At 36.7% G+C, this 24,662-nt stretch overlaps 2 protein-coding genes across 2 annotated transcripts in view; one reads left to right on the top strand and one right to left on the bottom strand.

Annotated features, from left to right (window-relative positions):
- Nucleotides 1-324: 324 nt before the first annotated feature.
- The window catches only part of LOC102848959 (14-3-3 protein epsilon-like), a 59,523-nt gene continuing 35,185 nt past the window's right edge, over nucleotides 325-24,662 (bottom strand). The window contains exons 2-6 of the mRNA XM_006891012.1: nucleotides 17,127-17,326; nucleotides 11,977-12,083; nucleotides 11,041-11,247; nucleotides 4,522-4,658; nucleotides 325-404 (exon numbers count right to left, since the gene is read on the bottom strand). Of these exons, the coding sequence (XP_006891074.1) occupies nucleotides 352-404; nucleotides 4,522-4,658; nucleotides 11,041-11,247; nucleotides 11,977-12,083; nucleotides 17,127-17,326 (704 nt within the window). The 3' untranslated portion in view covers nucleotides 325-351. The remainder of the gene's footprint in view (nucleotides 405-4,521; nucleotides 4,659-11,040; nucleotides 11,248-11,976; nucleotides 12,084-17,126; nucleotides 17,327-24,662) is intronic.
- The window catches only part of LOC102866760 (heterogeneous nuclear ribonucleoprotein F-like), an 11,011-nt gene continuing 10,102 nt past the window's right edge, over nucleotides 23,754-24,662 (top strand). The window contains exon 1 of the mRNA XM_006891043.1: nucleotides 23,754-24,662. Within this exon, the coding sequence (XP_006891105.1) occupies nucleotides 23,754-24,662 (909 nt within the window).

Genomic DNA, 24,662 nt, shown 5'->3' on the forward strand with positions numbered 1-24,662 from the left:
TTTTAATGGTGATCTTGCCCACAGACTGGATACATACTGGCACAGTAATGCTGAAAAAGCCTCTATACAGTCCTGTTAGTGTCTTAAAAGAACCTAAAAGCTGGGACCAGTAAAATCCACAGAAATTCACTCTTGCCTTTAAGAACTTTTGAAACTGGGGTGTTTTGTTTTTTTTTCTAAAAAAAAAAAAACCAAAACAAAACAAAACCAACAGGGCAGGAACCTAAATTCTGAGACCAAATGTAAAAGTCAGATTTGGTGGTTCTCAGTGACAATGGGGGAATTTCCAAGGGGTGGGAAGGGGAAGAGTGGGGTAGTCAGAGATGGTTTCTCTTCTTGGCTTTTTATGTCTCACTGATTTTCATCTTCCACATCCTGCAGTGCTTCTTTATTCTGCTCTTCACCTGTTAAAAAACAAAGAATGGCAGTTAATCAGTGCAACTAAGACTGTAGTGGTCACAAAAGTATTTTTTAAACAATACCAAACAGACTCAATGTGTATTAAAAACACAAAAGCAAAGAAATGCTACCATTTCCCACATCTAAGATGCCTATGCCAAGAAGGGATGCTGGATCAAACCCCCAAAAGTACAGTCAACAAAGTGGATGGAAAGAATTATGCATAATAAAGGTCAATGTTTTATGCTAAACAACTAATCAAAGTGGACAGCAAGTAACCATACTGTTAATATGATTTTCAAGCATTTATGTGTCTCTTTGGTCAAATACTCATTCTCAATAACCTCACCTCTTCAAGAATCAAGAGTATGTTTTAACAAAATCTATTTTTATGCACAAGCTGAGTCTCAGAAATGCTTCAAGAGTGAACAGAACAGTCAAATGCTCCAAAGGTGTGGGTTGTTCTGCTGCTGTAAATTTTAAATTTCACGTTTTGTATCTGAGCCAATCACACCAAACAGTAACCAGATTTCTCATTCCAGGGTGAAACAGCATGCTCCAAATAAACCAGACCTCTGAGGTTATTAAAGAAGGGCATTTAGACCCTTTCTCTCATGCTATTTCCAGTCCCTCATCCCCAATTATGATTAGGTTGGGGAATTTCAATTGCACCATGTATATTGCATGCAACAGAAAAGTGCCAGCCTATTTATTAGAATATCATCTCTCTCTTAATAAGCACTGAGGTATTCAGCCATAATAAAAAACATGCAGTCTTTTCTAAAAAAGAAAAAGGGGTAAAAGTTACATTCTTTTGTTTAGGAATTTATATTTGCTACAGTTAAATAATTTGAATAAAAATAAATGAAAAGTCAATTAATTAACTATCATGTAAGAAACCTCAGACAGTCTAGTCACACTGTTAAATCACTTAATCAGAATGGACAAATCATCTTAAAACTTGCTTTCTTCAGCCATATATTTACACCAAGAAGACATTTTAGGCAGTCTATTAAGACTTCCCTATATTAAGTGGGTAAGGTTACAGTAAATTCTAAATTTTTTTTGTATTGGCATTTTAAAACATACACAAGGATTTGTGATTCATTAAAAAGGCATGCAAAGAGAAACAAAGTCATTTACCAAGGACAGAAATGATGAACCACTCAATTGTTCCCAACAGAATAATAGCTGATATTAAGAAATCTGATAAGTATACTCAAATCTCTTTTTTTACAATGCTAAAATAGAATGGACATATTGTACCAGAACACATTTAACTTGCCCATAATCAACAATGAGATTTGCCAAAGGCCTCAAGTAACTGTGGAACAAAAAATAATCACTATGTGCAAATCTAACCTAATCAGACAGGCAGGGCCTTTCAAATTTTATTAACACCCTGGAATGAAGAACAGGCAGTTTTATAAGCAAGAAAATGATACGCAGGCATGATTAGTGAAGAACTGCAACTAAAATAAAAGCAGAATTCACTGTGCCATGAAAATGACTTACAAAGTAGAGTTTTAGGAAAGGAAGAGTTGGATTTTCCTTTAGGAATCTATATTGCAAGGAAAAAGGGAAGGAGAACAATCATGAAAGCAACATTATAAGAAAAATAAACCAAGAAAGCAGGACAAAGGAAAAGATCATGATTTGGGAAATAAAAGTTTTGGTCTTTTTACTTATAGAAAAGTTCTCTAGGAATTTATTGCAATCTGCTCAATCATTCCTTTCTAACTCTTTAAGAATTTAATAGTATCATCTTGAGATGTATATATGATGGGGGGACATTTCCCCCCATCATATATACATCTCAAGATGATACTATTAAATATTTCTCTCAAGTTTGTAATTTCTAGATAAGGATGGAATAGTACAGAAACACACACATTTTCTCTCTACTTCGTTCCAACATACTTGAGACAGACTCACATACTACGCAAAAGACCCCAAAAGAAGTGTCAGTAAAAGCCAATGAACCACATATATTTCTTTCTCTTAAAAACCTGCAGTTAAAGTTGTAGAACACTACGTAAAGGTAAAAAAGGAGAAATCTACCTAAACAATTGTTAAGCTAAATGTAAATAACACCATAGAAAATGGTAAACTCCTTAAGTAATTCTCCTATATTCAGCATTAATTGTCACACAAAATTTTTTAGTAAGTACTGCCTACCCTTTAGCAAGAATTGTTAAATTGTTAATATCTACAATTGTGTTTTATTTACACCTATTTTTTATTACTTCACTAAATCAATCAAAAAAATTAAACTGTTCATTACTAAACTAGTATTTTTTAATTCCTGAAGAGTTCAGTAAGTTCTAGGCCATTTTAATCAAATTTCAAAAACTAGTTTTTGGAACAATGAATGACTAGAAACCCTAAGCCCCTGTAAACTTTCATTAAAATTTATTTTAAAAACCCTATAGTTTTACAGTGAATCAGAAGTTAAAAATAACTATTTCATCAGATTAAAATAGAAAATGTTCCAAAATTAAAAAGCCTGTATTAAAATGTTTGTACAAAAACATGTTTGTAAAAAGAACTTTCTGAACTATAAAAAAAAAATTTTAATAGTACTACTCCATAAATTAAATCATCCTATAATAAAACTACTCTTGGTAAGAAAATCATTGTTCTCTATAAAAATGTCTATTATACCTGATCAATTCTTCATTGTAAGTGATAATGAATAAAAGTAGAGAATATAAACTTTCTACCATATTTTATGCTATAGCAACTTAGTTTAAAAAGCTAACATAAATCCTCTCACCCTAAACAGTTTATAACAGTCACCTCCTTTGTCGCTTTCACTTTCCAAAAAACTGTGTCCTACGGTTAGAAGGGTCATAATGCTTGGATAATTCTCCACATGCTTTCATTTTATCCACTCAAATGGAGCCACATGTTCAGCTTCTCTGAGCTAAGAGCAACTATAAAGAACACATAACTACGTGGTCTTCTTTTAAACTGTTGTTATTATTCAAATTTTAGACCTGGCAGGAACCTTATGTCATTAGTTTGTGGTATACTAGGTTTTTTACTCCCAGTTATGGCTGACGGGGGTATGAAGTATTGAAAAATAGTCTGCGGTTCCATTTGGTTTTGTCAGTGTGCAAGTAGGTCACAGATATCACTTATAACAATTGTGATATAGTCAAAATAGCTCAATATCTCACAAAACAAGTGAGCACTAGAATTCTCCTTTTTATTATTCCATAAATGAATTAAGTTAGAAATCTAATGCTACCCCCCCTTCTGAAGAAACTGACAATATATATACCTGGTTCCAATAGAATGGGAACCTTAAAAAAGTTATGTTTCCAAAGACAATTCATTATGTTGGTGATCAAGGACTAGAGATCAACTGCAAACAAAAACTCAAACAAGAACAGTTACAATTAATAACAAGGTTTTGGTTTTCAGTGGCTACCTTACACTAGTTCTCCCTCCCTGGTTCTACGATCTATCTATCCTAGATAAAAATGATACTTTAGAAATGGGCAAAGTCTCCTTTACAATTAATGTGATAAACTTGAGTCTTTACATTTATGGTAAACATTAAACATACAAAACTTCATTTTATAAATTACCCTCGTAAATGTTTACAACTAAAGCAATGTCAAATATAAGAATCTGTTTAAAATAAAGACCCAAGGGATAGAAACCAATTTTTTCCCCAGTTATAAGATTTTCAAACGGAGAGACTGGCTTTATAAAGCATCTCCTAACGCTATCTAGTGTCAGCTAAAGGACAGAACTGTCAAAATTGGAATCATAACATTCAAACACAAAATTAAACTCAGTCATCAACAATAGTCTCTAAATAAGATTAAATGAGTTGGTTGTTCTCCATCTATACTGCACCCAATTTCAAAAATATAATGTAATATAAGCAGTAAATCAGTTAAAAATCAAAACATCATACAGGCACAAAATGTTATTAACAAGACTAGTTTTTATCCCCCAAATTGGATTGCATATTTTATCATCTTACAGTCAAAACTCTAACACTATGCTTTAAGAAAATAGTAATTAAAATGTCTATGATCCCAAATTATAGAAATATCAAGAATTAAGAGTCAACAGAAAGTATCTGACTTCAGAGAGCTTGCTTACCATCACCCTGCATGTCTGAAGTCCATAGTGTCAGATTATCACGTAACAACTGCATGATAAGTGTAGAGTCCTTATAGCTTTCTTCACTCAGAGTATCCAGTTCTGCAATAGCATCATCGAAAGCTGCCTTTGCCAACCTACAAGTATTTAAATAAATGCATTACAGAAATTTAACATAGATAGTCCAAAACTGACATGTTCGCTATCAACTTTTAGTTATTCCAGCGTTTACTGATATTTCAGTAAATTGGATTAAGCACTAATATGACGGGAAAGCAGATATTAATTGAGGAATATTAACTTAGAATAAAATATATATATATATTATCTGGAACATCATTTCTTAGTATGCTTTCTACAAAGCTATCAATGCACAGAATACAGATCAAATTCTATCCTAAATCACTACAAAATACATGCATGACAAATCATAACCAATGGCTTAATTAATTAATAAAACTCTACTGAAAAAAGGCAAACTTTGGTCCAACCACGCTAGAAAGCAGTATGGTAATTTCTCAAAAAGTTGGAAATAGAAGTAACATTTGAATGGGAGCTCTGGTGGCCTAGTGGCAAAAAACTACATCGCAATCCCAGAGGTGCAGACAGTTCAAATCCACCAGATGCACAGCTGGAAAAGGAGGTGCCAAAAAAAAAAGAAAAGGAGGTGCAAACTCCTTCTGTACTAGTCAGATCTGATTTGATGATACACACACACACACACACACACACACACACAGAGAGAGAGAGAGTTTAAAAAGAAATGCTATTTGACCCAGCAATTCCACTATAGGGAATATACCCTAAAGAAAGCAGAATTGCCACCCAAGCAGGTATATGCATACCTATATTTATTTCTTCTTTTTTCACAACAGCAAAGAGCTGGAAACAACCCAAGTGCCCATCAACAAAGGGACAGAGAAGCTGTGGTATATTCACACAATGGAATACTATGTTGCATTAAAAAACAAGGAACTCATGAAATAATATACAAAATAGGTGACACTGAAGGAAATTATGTTGAGTGAAATATCTCAGTCCCAAAAGGACAAATACTGCATAGTGTCACTGCTATAAAACAGGACTAACATCAGGGATGGGGGGAACCTAAGAAAAGAGGAGATAATGTATACTGCATTGAAACAGATGGAGAGAACTGTTTAAAAGGAACATATGATTAGTTATATTCATGACAAGAGTTCAGAATAAGAGCTGAATAGTAAAGTGGACTTGGGGGAAGGAGGGACTTGAAAAAAATTTTTTTTTACACTTTTCCAATAGAAAAGTGAACTGGGGAGAGACATGGCCAGGGAGGAAAATATGCAACAATTTATAAATGCCTCCATAAACTTTCATTAAAATTTCAATCAAAAAAGAGGGGGGAAATACTTGTATACACATATGTAAATGCTATTTTGTCTGCAGAATTTTTATTTAAAAGGGGGAAAAAGTGCACAATTTTAGACAGAAGAAAGCAAAAATAGTCAATACAGATGACCCATGAATAGAAGCCATTTCCTGTACTTAAGAGAGATCAAATATATATATACGAAATGATTCTACTTAACATCTTCAGATGAAGGACTGACATGTAATAACTTGGCAGAAAGGGGTCATATAGGAAGATATTGTTTAAGGAGTCAAGAATTTCTATTAAAGGAGTTTTGATTTCATAGGATGTTACATACTGAGCTGCTAATCTAAAGGCCAGCAGTTCAAATCCACTAGTTGGTCCAGATTAACTAAGTTTCCTTCTGTAAAGACTTACAACCCCTGAAATGCAATGGCAACTCACTGTAAATTGGAATTGACTCAGTAGTAGTGGGGTTAATTAGGAGCGATGAAAAAATCTGGTGGAGTGTTGAGATCAAATAATACACATAAAGTTGGCTACAATAAATGATGAATTTTCATTACATACTATTTCATTACAGTAAAAATTTTAAATAAAACAAGCAAGTAGACTGAAGTGCTGGAGAAAGTCCTTCAAAGACCTAAGAATCATCATCAACGGGAAAAATTAACTTGAGTAGGTTAAGGAGAAGGCATAAACATACCACATTAAAGCAAAAAAGCATGAGCAAAGACATAGTATGCAATATGTCGAACAGCTATACTGGAGGAGCAAAGAAAATAATTTCCTTAGTCCAGACCCATAGCTATTTGGACCAATCTATCCTGCCATTCAAAAGGTTCTACTTAACATTATTCCTAAAAACTACCACCACAAAAATAGTTAAGAACCTAACTGTCAAAAGATTAATAATATAAACATACAACATACATACAGGGTACGTAACAAGGAATTCATAAAACATCTCACAACATGAATGAATCGAAAGGACATCACACTGGGGCAAGTAAGGAAAAACTCTTGTTAGTAGGCATTATTAACTCTGGTGAAGGGAAAGGCAATACACATTAATAAGGAGACCAGGCCAACATGACCAAGGCAAAAGCAGGCACTGAGATGTACACGGAAAAAAAAGTCAACAAAAATCATATATAATCCTGCAAAACATTAATAACAAATCAATTTATCACACTTTAAAGGACTGAGTAACTGAACTTGGGGACTTAGAACCAAAGTATCAAGGGAAATCATGGACAAGCAATACAACACAAATCCAATAATGCCAATTCTCTACAGTCTACATTGTTAAGTAGCAACTGGGGGTTTAAAGCTTTTGAGTGGCTATTTAAGTAACTACTATTGGTCTATTTTTGCCCAGAGTGAAGAAAATTAAAGACTCAGAGAAACATTCATCTAAAGGACTAACAGACCACCATTACAACTTCCATTAGAGTAAGATCAAAAAGAACAAATGGTACCTACCTTCTGCTATCAACCACTCTTGACTAGGACCACAAAAGATGATCCTGCACCACAACAAGATAAAGGTAAATAATCCAATAGAAAAATGGGCACAGGATATGAACAGACACTTCACCGAAGAAGACATTCAGATGGCTAACAAGCACATGAAAAAAATGTTCAAAATCCCTAGCTCTAAGAGAGATGAATATCAAAACAACTATGAGATATCATCTCACCCAAGTCAAAATAGCAAAATTTAACAGAACCACACGCAACAAACACTGGCGAGGTTGTGGAGAAACTGGAAACCTTCTTCACTGGTGGTGGGAGTGTAAAATGGTGCAACCACTATGGAAGGTAGTATGGTGCTTTCTCCAAAAGTTGCAAATAGATACCATTTGACCCAGCAATTCCACTACTGGGAATATACCCCAAAGAGACCATAACTGACATCCAAGCAGATATATGCACACCCATGTTTATCGCAGCTTTGTTCACAATAGCAAGGAGTTGGAAACAACCTAAGTGTCCATCAACAAACGAATGGACAGAGAAGCTGTGGTATACTCACAGAATGGAATACTGCACCACATTAAAAAACAAGGAACTCATGCAATATTATTCAAAATGGGTGACCCTGGAGGACATTATGCTGAGTGAAGTATCTCAGTCACAAAAGGACAAATACTGCACGGTGCCACTGTTGTAAAGCAGGACTGATCTTGGGATTGGGAGGAGACTGAGAAGGATGGGTTCAATAATGTATACTGCATTGAAACAGATGAGGGAGGAAACTGTTTAGAAGGGATATGTGATTAGGTATTTTTGTCATGACAGGAGTCCAGAGCGAAGGAGTGGACCTGGGGGGAGGGATTACAAAACAATGAAAGAATTTTTGTTTTACTTTTCCAAGAGGGTAGTGTACTAAGGGGAGGGCTGGGAGGGGAGAAAAGCGCAACAATGAATGAATGAATGAATGAATGGAAACCCAGAGTCTCTGTAAATTTTCACTGAAATTAATAATTTAAAAAAAAAAAAAAAAAGATGATCCTGGACAAAGTAAAAGGGGAGGGAGAGAATGGAAAGTAACTCAAAATAATTGTCAAAAAAACCCCAAACCACCACTATACCAAACATAGCAGTCTGACAGAAAATAATGGAATTTCTAGACTATGGAGTCAAGCCTATGAACTCAGTCCCACAAATCTGAGACAAAATAGGTAACTAATGTTTGCCCAAAAATAAAGCTTAGAAGAAGTGGCAGAAGATGTGTGAATGGAAACTGGCAACCCAGAGAGGAAGCAGGACAAGCACAGTTACATTAAAAGAACTGTAACTAATAGCATGAAATGAATGTGAACAAACTGTTGAATGAAAAATCATTTGTTCTTTAAACTTCTATCTACCCCACAATATAACAGTTAAAACGATAACTACTTCATACACACTGGGATGGCTATAATTTAAGAAAATTGAGAAGCAATGTTGGTGATAAAGATACAGAGAAAATTATAACCTTTGTCCATTGTTGTAGTAACTATAAAAATGGTAGAGCTCAAAAGGTTAAATTCAAAATAGGATCTAACAAGTCTACTCCCAGAACTAGCAGGAACAAAAATAGATACTTGTGCAGCATACAGGAGCAATGTTGTAAATTATTACCTATCTTGGGAGAGACTAGAGAAGATTCTACTTAGTGAACTAACGCAGTCACACAAGGAAGACTAGAAGCAGAGGGATGTGGGTGTGCGGGGGAGGAGGGTTTAATCATCAGGTTGTACAAATTGATGGGGGGTGAGGGAAATTCAAAGAATTTGTTCAAATTTTTATTCAAATTTTGTAAATAAACTAGCAGAAAATAAATTTTTTTAAAAAATAAGATATTTGTATCCAGTGTTCAGTGAAACACTGTCCACAATAGCAAAAACGATACAGAATGAGTCCAAGGGTCCATCAACAGATGAATAAAATATAGAATATACAGACATTGGAGTATTAGTCATCCATGAAAAAGAAATGGTATGACTGGGATGAACTCTAAAAAATGTCGAGTAAAATAAGTCAGAAAAAGACAGCTACCATACAACTTAAATATCTACAACTGGCCATTAGAAACCACTTATTATCGAGTCAGAACTGATAGCAATTAGAAACTGCATGGAAGGAGACGTCTTTGGGTTGACAGTGGAACTCTTTACCCATTAGTCCACCAGAGCTTTTTTGTTTGGTTTATAATTACTGATTTCTACAGATTAGGGGGAAGGACTGATTGCTTAAGACGACACAGAGATTCTATTAATAATTATGGGGAAATCTGGGGAAAATAAAGTTTAACAGTCTAGTAATATGATACACTGTGAACAGCAGAAACAGCAGTTATCTTACTGCCTGCATATATAACACAATATGAAAAAAATTACTTTTGCTAGTATAGTATTTATCACAAAACTATAAAAGAGAAAACTGGTATTTCCTACATAACACCAGCAATAGGACCTGATGATTATGATTTTAAATACAAAAATATAAAAAACATACTTATTGTTAAAACTCAAACAAGTAAAAATCACTGTACATGTTCTCAACAAATGAATACATTTCACATGATGGAATACTATGATCACTAAGGTGTAAGGATTTCATAAAGTACTTACATGGGAGACCATTACGCTGGTGAACTAACCAGTCTCATAAGAACAAATACTGCGTAAGAACATTATCATAAAAAATAGAAAGATAAGTAGTCAGAGTGTGTAAATGTTCAATAGAGGAAGGAGAAAAAAGAAATGGGGAAAGGAGAGGGTTGGAAATCACTAGGATAAGAGAGTTTAGTGGATGGACTGGTGATGTAATGGTAAGAGTCAATTGGGTCTTGAAAAGATGGTGTAATAATAGGCACAGATCAGTGGTAATTATATGTGATACAGTATGTATGAATACTTATATGAAACACAGTGAAAATGAAGACTTGTATGGAACACAATGTTTATTAATGAAACAATGTAAATGACTTATTTTATGAAAACTTATCTGAAAAAGGAAATAGAAAGCACATGGGTAGGGGAAGAAAGCAATGTATATAAAGCTATTTTTCAATTTCTATGATATCAAAACCAGGAACAATCTTAAGTATAAAGAGGGGTAAGGTTTTACATGTATCAACAAAACAGAACTTCTATTAAAATAGAAAATACAAAAGTTTATGTTCATCAGGAGTCTAATTACACTAAAAACATACTCAGAAAGGCTAAATACTAATATGTGGAAGCAGGAACGGCATCTACTTCCCTAAGCTACATGCCTCTGGAAACTCTATAAACTTGGAGAACTGACGATAGTTACGGAAAGGCATTAGGTCTTTTGTTCATAGAGTCACTATGAATCATGCTCAACTCGGCAGAAATCAACGCCACAAATACTAATATACAAGAATTAAAACTATCTTAAAATTCAACTCATTCCTCTATAGCTTCTCATACGTTACCCTTTTCCAACACACTCTGCAACTCCCACTCAAAAGGATTTCCCAAAATTTAACACAATTAAAAAGCTGAGTAAGTAGGTTGAATTAAGTCCTATCTGTATGCTACCCAAAGCTATTCCATGTGAAGCCAAAACCTACAAAGGTGGTCCAGAGGTAAGAGAGAAAAACAAGCAGCTATCCTCTTTGTAAAATCTTCCTCCCTCCATCCATGACTTACCTGCAGGCACGGTCAGGGGAATTAAGAATTTCATAGTAGAATACAGAAAAGTTGAGAGCAAGACCTAAGCGGATTGGATGCGTTGGTGGAAGTTCTGTCATTGCAATATCACTAGCAGCTTTATAAGCCACTAGGCTATTCTCAGCAGCCTCCTTCCTGTCATTCCCTGTGGCAAATTCAGCCAAATACCTGTGGTAGTCGCCTTTCCTTAAAGAAAAAAAAAAAAAAGGAAGAGGAAGAAATCAAACAATTAGTCTTCTAAAGGAATATAAAAAGCTAGTATTTTTTTCTACATTATACTTAACAGGTACAATGTACAAAATTCTATTTTCTACAAGTCTCTTTCAGGAGTGATCAATTCAACTATTTTGTTTTCTCCTTAGAGGACTCATATTCTGAAATATTAGCAAAACATCAGATAAATGGGGGGGGGGGGAATCCACAAAGTCAAACTCATTGTGGTCGGGATAAAGTGTCCATTGTGTTACTCAGGATATAAACCACACTGAAAGAGATTGGTTTTCTCCCTCAGAGCCACTAGTGGATTTGAGATGCCAGAGGCTTGGTGTTTGACCATTACTCCCAAGGAACTGCTGTGATGTCCCCTAAACTTTTATCTGTTTACACTTCATAACTAAAAAAATGATTGGTTCTAAACAACAGCATTAACAGGTTAACTGTTAAAATGTCTATACAAATAATGTATAGTTCTACCTATAAAGGAATATAAATAAAAGCTAGTACATTTTAATAATCATCAAACAGCAATACATCTACAAGTATTCAAAAATTAATTCCACTTTTAAGGATTAATTGCTCCCACTTTTCCAACAATAAACAATTATTCTTAAATACTGAAAATCTACATAGAAAAGTCATGATTCTAAGAATGCCAACTTTTTAAACCACACTGTCACTTCATAGTATGAAACCTACATTTTATAATAGAAAACCTTGGACTCGCCAGTGTTAGCTGCTGGAATAAGGTGTTTGTCCAGTACATCCAGAATGTCACAACAGATTAACTTTAGCTCAGTCTCAACCTGGGGGGGGAAAAAAATTCAAACAGATTGTTTAAGAAAAAGAAAAAATAAAAATTAAAAAAAAAAAAGCACATTCTCCCTCTGGTTCTGAAAAACTAAATAAATAGATAGATTATACACCCCTTTCTAAACCCTATTCCCTTCTTGTGATACAAAAAGCAGGGTGAGGCTATCTAAAAAAAAGGAAATACATCTTTCCCATTTTGCATGCTGGCTGATTATGGCTGTTTTAAAAAAGCAAAACCAGAAAAACCTAAACTATTACAGAATTATCAACAAATGAGACTAACTGTATTGTACTAAATGCCTGGCATTTATACAACTTTTTTAGTGAGTAAGTTATTGTTTAAGAGTTGGCATTTGTATTCAGGCAGTTAAGACTGCATGCCCATGATTACAGTTTACAAGGAACAGAATAAAAACTTAAGCTATTTGCTTTTGATGCTACAATTCTCTCAGTGGCTAGAAGATTAAGTCATAAGGAGTCAGCTGTCAAAAGGTCAACCTTGACTCGTGGTGACTGGTGTCAAAGTAGAACTATGCCTCATCTAATTTTATAAACAGACCTATCAGACACCTATCTCCTAATGAACTTGAGTGGACTTAAACCAGTTAGGATTCATTATTAGCCATTTGTACCACCCAGCAACTCTCTTGGTAGTCAAACACTTCCGTGGACAATGATTCATAGCCAGTGAAGTCATTAAAAAAAAATCTGTGAACCAAGTAAATCCTGCCACTCTAAAACACTCATCTTATGCTGAATGTACAGCACTACTAAACACAAAGATACCGTAAAAAAAAAAAATTATCTATTTTACGCTCCATTTTCTACTCATCAATGACACTGTGAACTTTCATATTTTTTCTCCTGCCCTTGAGAACCACACTTTTCCAACAAGTTCTCACATTCTATAGAACTTCCTTTCCATTGTAAATATAATTTTCCCACTCTAATCTCTTCCTTGTCATTAAGTACAACTAGCTTTCTCAAATAATCTCTGCGGTGGCTCCAGAAGTTCCAGTTTGTCCTCAAAGCCCCTGGAGGATGCAAACAGATATCAAGTTTGGCTGCTAGGAAAGTCCAACAGGTTATCTCAAAAGAAAAGCTTGACAATCTACTTTTAAAAATAACAAAAAGCCTCGGTAACAGAAAACTCTGAAGCATAGCCCTGTGAAACACATGGGCTGCCGTGAGTCAGAGTCAACTCAACAAATGGAATCAAGTCTCTTAGCTCCAAACAGACTCCTGATATAGTCACTCCGTCTTGGAAATAGTTGATTGACCGACCCTACAACTTCTGTTATAAAGAGATCTCCCACCTTCAATGATTTCTCCACAGGCTATATCTCTATTTTCTGTAGCACACCGTACATGTCACAATCTATGATCCTCACTTGTCAATATCATTAACTGTGTTGCTCTACCCTGAAACTCCTAAAGTACGGTTAATTCCTTCTTGGAATATTAGTGTCCTCTTTTTAAATGTACTATTATACCAATTTATGGACAAATTAAAACTTCTGGTCTTGTGACTCTTTGTATTCCAGCCTATCAGTACCTTCCTTTGCCTCACCCTTCCTTCTGAAAGACCAATCCAAACTTTGAGTGAATGGATTTCTCTTCACAACCTTTAACTTTCACTTTCCCTACCCAGTTTACTCACTTTCGTTATAATTTGTACTTTTCTCTGTCTTAATTTTTCTTTGATAATGTGTTTACACATCAGCCTCTTTTATTAAGACAAAAAATTCTCAAAAGTAGAAGTGTTGACATTTTAAATCAGATAATTCTGTTATGTGGGACTATCCTGCACATATCCCACTAAAAGTCAGTACTATTTTCAAGGTATTTAACTCCCAAAAATGTCTCTAGAAAATGCCACATAATCCCTTAGACAAAATAAGTGCTGGCTTAGAACTAGATCAATGACAAACTGTTCTGATAAAGACTCATGCAAGGAAAGTATGTATGTGTGTATATATTTATATATATATATATATATATACACACACACACACACACACACACAACATTAAGACAATAGTTTCATGCACTAATCCTTACTCTTATAAATAAAATGCCTCAGACATTTTATACAAAAAGCATTAAGTACATAGGGTCTCCATCAAGATAGTTGGCTCTGTGTTTCATCACTATACCACATATCTAATAAACTCAAGTAGTTGTTGCAAGCCTATGGACAAGAAGCCTAAATGCTGTTCTATCCTGTGCCAACCTCGCCTTCTCCGACACACTCATTCCCACCACCCCAATCACACAATCAATCCATATCAAGGGTCTTCCTCTCCTGCGCCATCCCTCCACTCTCCCAAACATGATGTCCCTCCCCAGGGACCAGTTCCTCCTTGCAACATTCCCAAAGTATGTCAGACGAAGCTTCAGAATCCTTGACTCCAAGGAGCATTCCAGCTTCACCCTCTCTAGGACAAACCTGTTTGTTCTCCTAGCAGTCCATGGTATATTCAACACTTTTCTCCAGCACCACAGCTCAAAGGTGTCAATTCTCTATCATCCCTAGTCACTGTCAAACTCTCCAATGCATAGCACATAACTGCGAAGACTACAGTCCGAATCAGGAGCACCTTAGTCTCCAGCCTGACATTGTTGCTCTTCAGTACTCCTGAGAGGTCCCTCACAGATGACTTTCCCAATGCAATTCGTCTCCTGATTTCCTTGCTGCTATTACCAAGAGTGCTGACTGTGGAACCAAGTAAACTAAAACTGTTAACTATCTCAATCTCTTCACCATACATACTGATGCTTGCCAACTGACCCAGTGGTGAGAATCTTTGTTTACTTGATGTTGAGCTTCAATCCATATTGAAGGCTGCAGTCCTTGACCTTCTGCAGCAAGCACTTCAGGTCCTCCTCAGTTTCAGCAACCATGGTTGAGCATAACCAAAGTTGTTGATGACTCTTCCACCAATCCTGACACCACATTCCTCCTCACACAGACCAGCATCTCGGGTGATCTGTTCTACATAGATTGAAAAGGTATGGAAACAAAACATCCCTGAAGGAACCCCTTCTTGACTATGAACCATATAGTGTCTCCTTGCTCTGTTCTGACGAATGCCTCTTGGTTCAAGTACAGGTATCGCATAAGCACGATCAAATGTTCTGGGATTTCCATTTTTCTCAGAGTTAGCCATAGCTTGTTGTGATCCACACAGTCAAAAGCCTTTGCACAGTCAATGAAGCATAGATAGCCATTCTTCTGGTATTCTCTGCTTTCTGCCAAGATCCAGCTGTTGTTGTTATGTGCCTTTGAGTCTCCTGTTACTCATAGTGACCCTACGTACAACAGCCCTAAATTCAGCTCTGTCCTGTGCCAATCGCACTGTCTCTGATACACCCATCTCGATTACCCATCCTTAATCAATCCACCTCATAGAGGGCCTTCCCCTCCTGTGCTGCCCCTCCACCCTCCCAAGGATGATGTCCTTTTCCAAGGACTGGTCCCTCCTTACAACATGTCCAAATTATGTCAGACGAAGCCTTAGAATCCTTGCCTCCAAGGAGCAGCCCAGCTTAACCCTTTCCAGGATGAACCTGTTTTCTCAGCAGTCCATGGTACACTCAATACTCCAGCACCACAGCTCAAAGGCATCAATTCTATCTTCCCTAGTCACTGTCCAACTCTCTGACGCCTAACAAGTGATTGCAAAGACCATGGCCTGTCTCAGATGCACCATACTCTTAAGAGAGACACTATTGCTCTTCAGTACTTTGGGAAGGTCCCTAACAGCAGACCTCCCATCACACTATGTCCTTTAATTTCCTGGCTGTTGGTGCCAAGAGTGATGACCATGGAGCCAAGGAAACTAAAGCTGTGAACAATCTCAATCTCTTCACCATCCATCTTGATGTTGCCAATTGGTCCAGTGGTAAGAATCTTTGTCTTCTTGATAATAAGCCTCAATCCATATTGAAGGCTGCAGTCCTTGACCCTCTGCAGCAAGTGCTTCAGGTCCTCCTCAGTTTGAGCAAGCAGGGTTGTGTCATCTGCATAACACAGATTGCTGGTAGATCGTCCACCAACTAACATTAGCTATAATATCCCTAGTACCACGACCTCTTCTAAATCCAGCCTACACATCTAGCAGTTCTCTGCTGACATATTCCTCCAATCGTTTTTGGATAATTTTCAGCAGAATCTTGCTTGCATCTAATATTAATGATATTGTTTGATAATTTCTGCACTCTGTTGGGTCACTTTTCTTCAAATGGGAACAAATATTGATCTTTTCCAGTCAGTTGGCCAGTTGGCTGTCCTCCAGATTTCTTGGCACAACTTATTGAGCACATCCAGGGCAGCGTCTAAGAACCAAATTTCTTTTCTATTTCTACAGTAATCACAATTGAACATAATGTAGTACAGCTTCCAAGAGAAATATATTTATTATCTCTGCCCTCAAGTATGGCATAGTCTGTAATCCCTAATCCGTAAATTTCAAATATATGAAATATGAAATGTAAACTAAGTGTACTTAGTATACTCAATAATTGTGTCCTACATTGTAAGATAAAACGTCCAGTGTCTAACAACTCTTAAGTCAGAGATAAAAATCGGGCACAAATATGTGTTAACCACAGCTCTCAAAAATTTTTTTTTTTTTTTTCAAAAAAAGACAGCTTCTGTTCCTACGCAAGTAGTTTTTACCTAAAAATTAACCCTAGTAGGTAATAGCCCTCACGCAATTTTTTTTTCTGTTTTGTAACATACACATCTAAAAATAAGAGCATTAGGGAGCTCTGGTGGCCTAGTGGCAAGAAGCTGCTGTTAAGTCCAGAGGTACACAGTTCAAATCCATGAGATGCTCTGTTAGAGAAGGAGGAGCAATCTCCAACAGGCAAGGGAGATTAAGACGTGTTTAGTTATAAATAGCCTTCAGAAAGATATATTGTCCGTTCCACTGTCAACTGCATCACAACCCATGGTGAATGTATGTTCTGCATAGTGGAATAAAAATGATAAATGCATTTAAAAAAAAAAAAAAAGACATCAATCATCTTACCATTTGCCGATATTCCCGAATCATTTTTAGTTTGTCTTCTCCTCCCTTGTTTTCTTCTTTCTGTTCAATGCTGCTGATTATTCTCCAGGAAGCTCTTCTTGCTCCTATCACATTTTTATATGCAACTGATAGGAGGTTTCTTTCTTCAACTGTCAATTCCACATCCATCCCTGCTACTTTCTTCATTGATTCCACCATTTCTGTCAAGAAAAAAAGAAACCCACACCTTACAAACATAATGTTTTATTAGCACATCTTTTCAAAAGTTTTCTCTTGTGAAAGTAATGTAAAACAAAAGATAACATTTTAACCAAAAAACTTCCTAATCAAAATTAATAGAAAACTTAAGAAACTAAGCACCAGAAAGAAAAGAATCTAAATATATAATGTATTAAATAAGAAAGGCCACATACTGTGCCTAATATATGTTAGTATGATTTGGAGGCCTTTTTTCCCCAAGGAGAATAAACACACGTCTTTTTTTTCCTCTTTAGCCCACCCCTCCCCACCAGAAGAATAAACACACTTCTATCCAATTTCTAATAAGAAGAATAGTGCTGGCAGTTAAGACAAATTTAAAACTTAAAGGCTTTCAAATGTAGTTTCTTACTAAAACAAACAAAAAAATCAACTCATGGCGAGCACATGGTCCATTACAAGTACAAACATCTCTGTGTGTTCCAATATTTTTCTTCTTCAAAAGGGCCTCATACTGTCCAGTGAAGCCATTCACTGGTAAAAGTTTTAATGATTCCTACTTTTTACCACTAGGTGGCAAGCAAAGAAAGGAGCACACACAACACTTGGGACTATCCAAAGAACAGAAAGGAAATCAAATAAGGGTGTGGAAATAAACTCTCCCCCACAAAAAATTACATATACTCAAAACTGAATATATAGTTGAAAATTATGCTTTTAAGAAAAGACTAAATGTCAAATTAGGTAATCTGGGGAACTCTGGTGACCTAGTGAGTACAGTTATTCTGCTAATCTCACAGGATAGTACAAATCCACTGAAAGAACAGCAATCTTCTCTCATGAAATCCACAGTTCCTGAAAGTTGTTGGAGGGTCAGCTATCAGTCAGTTCAGCAATGAATGAGTGAAATGTCAAAAACTATGCAAGATCCATAATCTTTTGACAATGATACTCAATAAAGTGCATCTTAATACTCTACGATGCAGATGGTAACTTTATTTAAAAAACAAAAACCCAGCACTCTTCTCAGTGAGTAACTGGAAGGACCATGAAGTAGTCGCTGTAAAGTGCTGTCAGACTATTACACATTCTGACCCTAAGAATCTTCGATCTGAATGCTGTGCTATCATATACCATCCTCAAAATGTCTGACATGTTTGAGCCCACCATTATAATCAGTGTCAGTCCAGCTCACTGAAGGTCTTCCTATCCTTTGCTGACCCTCCTCCACCTTTCCATGTAATGGCCCCTCCTAACAACATCCTCAAAGTATGTGAGATCAAGCTTCACTATCCTTACCTCAAAGGAGCATGCTGGCCGTACTTTTTCCAAGACAACAGTGATTTTGTTCTTAACATAGTCAACTAAAAACAGACATCCTTTTGATATTCTTTACTTTCAGCCAAGATCCATCTGAAATCAGCAATAATGTCTCGTGCCACAGCTGCTTCTATATCAAGCCGGCATTTCTTGCAGTTCTGTCAGTGTATTGTGCTAGCCGGTTCAAATAATTCATTAGCAGAATTTTACTTCAATGTGATATTATTGCTAGTGTTCAGCAATTTCTATATTCTCTGGGATCACCTTTTTTTGGGAATAGGAACAAACAAGAAATTCTTCCAATTGAGTGGCCTGATAGCTGTACTACGTATTTCCTGACATAGCTTTGTTACTGAAACACTTCAACTGGTACCCTATCAATCCTCTGGTAGTTAGCAGAAATATTAAAATGGCTCTTTGGAAAAGTTCAGCAGTGTCTTAGATAACATATTTCCCATTTGACTCCTCAATATCACTCAGAAGTATTACCCAGGATAAAAAAACCACAAAACATTTTTCACAAAGATTTTTTTTATACAAATATTTAGACATATACTCAGAGCAATGATTCAAAAGTGGAAATTAAATGTCCAGTGAGAGGGGAGTGAATAAACTGTGACATATTTGCTCCACTCAAGAATAAAAAGGATTAAATTGCTTACACCAGTAGCATCAAGGATGAACCTAAAAATCATCCCATATGAGTTCAGGAAAAGATTTTAAAAAAAAAACCCCAACAAAAACTATGACTCCTGGCGAGCTCTGGTGGCCTAGTTGCAAGAAGCTGCACTGCAATCCCGGAGGTGTGCGGTTCAAATCCACCAGATGCTCTGCTGGAGAAGGAGGAACAATCTCCTCCTGTACCAGTCAGATCTGATTTGACTGTACACACACACAAATAATAATTAAAAAAAAAAAAACCTAAAAAAAAAAACCACTATGACTCCTCTCATACTACATTACAGGAAACACAAAATTTAATGATATTAAGCGTATCAGTAGTTAAAAAGGTATGAGAGTTACAAAATGAGACATGTGGGTACTTGTATATAAGCACAAGGAAAATATACAAAAACTCACCAGATGTTAAAAATAATGCATTTTAAACCAAAAAAATGCATTTTACTGCATATAAGTTATAAAAAACAACACTCTTAAATTGTAATTTTGAAGCTTATAATGTATTTTTTTATTATTCACTGTTTTGGAGTTCTGAAGACATTCAAATTACAACACTGTAGTTATTTTGGTTGTTTATTTTTGAGATTTTAATTAAAGTTTATAGAAAATGTAGATTTCCATTCACTGTTGTACATTTTCTTCCCGGCCTATTCCCACTAGTTCATTTTTTCTCTTTGAAAAAAATTCTTTCATTGTTGTACAATTCCCCACCCTCACCCCAGTCCACTTTACTATGCAGCACTTATTCTGGACTCTTGTCCATATAATCCTTTTAAGGAGTTCTTTCCCTCATCTGTTTCAATGCAGTGTACATTATTTATCCCCTTCGTTTCCTCCAACCCCATGTCTGTCCTGTTTTATAACAGTATTTGTCCTTTTGTGACTTGAGATATATCACTCAGCATAATGTCCTCCACAGTGACTCATTTTATATATTATTTCATGAGTTCCTTGTTTTTCAGTGCTTCATAGTATTCCATTGTGTGACTATACCACAGCCCCTCTATCCATTCGTTTGTTGATGGGCATTTGGGTTGTTTCCAACTCTTTGCTACTGTGAACAACACAGCAATGAACATGGGTGTGGCATGTATCTGCTTGGGTGGCAGTACTGGTTTCTTTAGGGTATATTCCCAGTAATGGAACTGCTGGGTCAAATGGTATTTCTATTTGCAACTTTTTGAGAAAGTGCCATACTGCCTTCCATTTTACACTCCCACCAACTGTGAATAAGGTTTCCGTTTTCTCCATAACCTCATTTGTTTGCTTGCTCTTTTGGTTGTTGTGAAATCACATTCATAAACCAACGCTTTTTAGTAGCAACCAGGCAAATGTGCTTCACCCAAACTCATGCCAGGCTTAATTCTCAAATGCTTTAATAAATCAAATATATCTCAGAAGGGAATAGATGACAAACACTATATAACACTATTGTCATAAAATAGGATGGGCGCCTGGTTGGGCAGAGAACGGGAAAAGAATGGATAGATAATGAACACTGAAGAACAGCTAAGGGGAAGAACCGTCCAAAAGGAGTAATGATTAGTCATTTATACGTATGACAACAATCTGGAACACAGGATGCATTGCAGGATGGTATGCAGAAGAAAATATACAAAGAATTTTTTTTTAAAAAGGGGGGGGAGTTGATTTTCTAAACTAATTTCAAAGTAATTTTAAAAGTGTATTTTAGGAGCTCTGGTGGCCTAGTGACAAGAAGCTGCACTGCAATCCCAAAGGCATGTGGTTCAAATCCACCAGATTCTCAATTTGAGAAGGAGGGGCTACTTCCTCCTGTCCCAGTCAGATCAATTTCAATGATACACAACAACAACAAAAAGTTAATTACTGAAATAAAGTATAATGAAAAAAATATTTTATAAAAATTTTGTTACATTGTGTTTGTATGTGCACATGTGCATTTGCACAAACAAGCACTCATGAGTAAAAAGTAATAAAAATACATGTAATTCCTTCAACAGATGGTATTCTAGGTGTACTATGAACATGACATGCATAGCCACATTATTTGCTACATTAAAAAAAAACAACTGGGGGGAGGGCTGGGCAGGGAGAATAATGCAACAATGAATGAATGGAAATCCAAAATCTCTGTAAATGTTCATTAAAATTCTTTTTAAAAAAAATCTAGTAATGCCTTTTCCTATATGTTTTACAACTATATATGCTCAAAATCTAGACCCAAATATTTAAAACTTTTAAAATTTACAAGGTATTTCTCTGGATTCTCTATTAGCATGTTCTTCATTTTTCTAATTTACAGGTTTTCAGTCATGAACACTATTAATTTTCTGCACTGCCAACCTCAAGGTAATGGTTGAAATCGATCATCTTATTCTGTGGGAAGAAAAATAGGCAATTTCCTCTTGTGTAATCTACAACATCTGAAAACCTGCTGGAGGGTCAGCCATGAGTCCATTCTGACTCCACAGCACATAAAAGCTGCTGCCACCACTACTACTAATGTAAAGGGAATAAGTATTTTAAACACTGACACTCTAAATGCCAGTAAAAAGCCTTAATTACAGATATAATTAAGTTTACAGGTCCTTTCACTTATGGTGCAGTTAAAAGCAGCTATTCTGAGTTTTCTAAATTAACTGATTATTTATCCTTGATACATAATTCACATACCATTCAATTTACTGATTTTATTTTCCCAGTTCACTGGTTTAGGGTTTTTTAACATCTTTTTTATTACTGTGTGTGTGTGTGTCATCAAGTCGGATCCGACTAGTACAGGCGATTGCCCCTCCTTCTCCAGCAGAGCATCTGGTGGATTCGAACCACGTACCTCTGGGAATGCAGTACAGCTTCTTGCCACTAGGTTACCAGTGCTCCCTTTAAAGTATACAATTCCTTATTTCTATGTTGTCTGATACTGTATTGTGAAACCATTGCCACAATCATTTTAGATCTTTTTCATCCTGCATTTGCTCACAATCCCAAGGTTATCCAACAGGATGTGGAAATTATCAAATAACATATATGTATCACATGCAAGTAAAATATTGCTGAGGATCATCCAAAAACAGAACAGTACACTAACAGAGAACTGCTGGAAGTTCAAGATGAGTTTAGAAGAGACCATGACACTAGAATAGGTGTCATTGCTGATGTCACATGGATCTTAGCTGAAAGCAGAAAATGTCTATTTGTGGTTCACTGACAATGCAAAGGCATATGACTTTATAGATAACAAACTATGGCGGACACTGAGGGAAAGAGGAATTCCAGAACACTTAACTAATCATTCAAGAAGCTGAACTTTATGGAAAAGGAGGTGGTATTAGGATCAGAGGGAGACTCAACAAGCCGAGTTATGCAGATAACACAACCCTGCTTGCTGAAAGTAAGGAAGATCTGAAGTACTTCTTGTAGAATATCAAAGACTTCAGCCTGCAATATGGATTATATCTCAACATCAAGACCTCACCTCTGGACCTATACAGGGAGCATGAGAAATGAAGAAAAGATTGAAGTAGTCAATTATTTCATCTTACTTAGATCCACAATCAGTACCAGCAATCAAGAAATCAAAAGGCATACTGCACCGTGAAAAGTCTGTTGTCAGGGACCTCTCCCAAAGTATTCAAGAGAAGTGCCTGAATCAACCCACGGTTTTTTCAATCACCTACTACGCACCTGAGAACTTGACAGTAAGTAAAGATGACAGAAGTTATCTTGTAATGTCAGAGAATAGTGCTGTGTGCCCCATGGACTTCCAAAAGAACAGGCACATCTAAGAGAAAGTGCTACCAGAATGCTCCTTAAAGGCAGGCAAGGATGGTGAAGCTTCATTTCACATACTCTGGGCATTTTGAAAGAAGAGGTAATTCCTTGGGGGAAAAACATCATGCTTTGGAAAAGTGGAAAGATGGTGGAGAGGATAACCTTCCCTCAATGAGCTGGACTGACACAGCAGCTGCATCAATGGGATCAAGTTTATCAGCGATGATAATGACAACATAGTATAGGACATTGTTCACAGGAACCTTGTGAGTTGCACTCAACTCAATGGCACTTAAGAACAACGTCCTACTACGGAGGTCCTGATGCCACATTTTTCTTCATATACTCCGTATTTTCAAATTATTTGCTCCGTATACACTTCAATTAAGTATGGCAAAAAATAGCCAAACCTGGAGAGCTCTGGTGGCCTAGTGGCAAGAGCTGCACTGCAATCTTAAGAAGTGCACGGTTCGAGAGTTGCGTCGCGTCTTACGGGAGCTGGAGGTGCAGGTGCTCAGGCCGGACGAGCGAGGTGCCGGATGTGAAGAGCGGGAACGCGGAGTCACGGAGCCTGAGGATAACTAATAACTGCCAGAACATCACGAGACTGGACTTCTATTATCATCTAAAAAGCCCTCAGTAAGCAGATTTGACCCTTGACCTGTCAAGTCTTCCATGATGCTGGGTCCTGAGGGAGGTGAAGGATTTGTGGTCAAGCTCCGCAGCTTGCCATGGTCTTGTTCTATTGAAGATGTGCAGAATTTCCTGTCTGAATGCAAAATTCATGATGGCGTGGCAGGTGTTCATTTCATCTATACTCGAGAAGGCAGGCAGAGTGGTGAAGCTTTTGTTGAACTTGAATCAGAAGATGATGTAAAAATGGCCCTGAATAAAGACAGAGAAAGCATGGGGCACCGCTATATTGAGGTATTCAAGTCACATAGAACCGAAATAGATTGGGTGTTGAAGCACAGCGGTCCAAATAGTGCCGACACTGCCAATGATGGCTTTGTGCGCCTTCGAGGACTCCCATTTGGATGCACGAAAGAAGAAATTGTTCAGTTCTTCTCAGGGTTAGAAATCATGCCTAATGGGATCACTTTGCCAGTGGACCCTGAGGGCAAGATTACAGGGGAAGCCTTTGTGCAATATGCTTCACAGGAATTAGCTGAGAAGGCTCTAGGGAAGCACAAGGAAATAATAGGGCACAGGTATATAGAAGTGTCCAAGAGCAGTCAGGAAGAAGTGAGATCATACTCCGATCCCCCTCTAAAGTTCATGTCTGTGCAGCGACCAGGCCCCTATGACAGGCCTGGTACTGCCCGGAGATACATTGGCATTGTCAAACAAGCAGGCTTTGACAGAATGAGGTCTGGGGCTTATAGCACAGGTTATGGGGGCTATGAGGAGTATAGTGGCCTCAGTGACAGCTATGGTTTCACCACTGATTTATTTGGAAGAGATCTCAGTTACTGTCTGTCAGGAATGTATGATCACAGATATGGAGACAGCGAGTTTGCTGTTCAGAGCACAACTGGACACTGTGTCCACATGAGGGGGCTTCCATACAAAGCGACTGAGAAT

This window comes from Elephantulus edwardii, unplaced genomic scaffold (genome assembly GCF_000299155.1).
Source record: "Elephantulus edwardii isolate Elephantulus edwardi_28Jun2011 unplaced genomic scaffold, EleEdw1.0 scaffold00094, whole genome shotgun sequence".
NCBI classification, from domain to species: Eukaryota; Metazoa; Chordata; class Mammalia; order Macroscelidea; family Macroscelididae; genus Elephantulus; species Elephantulus edwardii.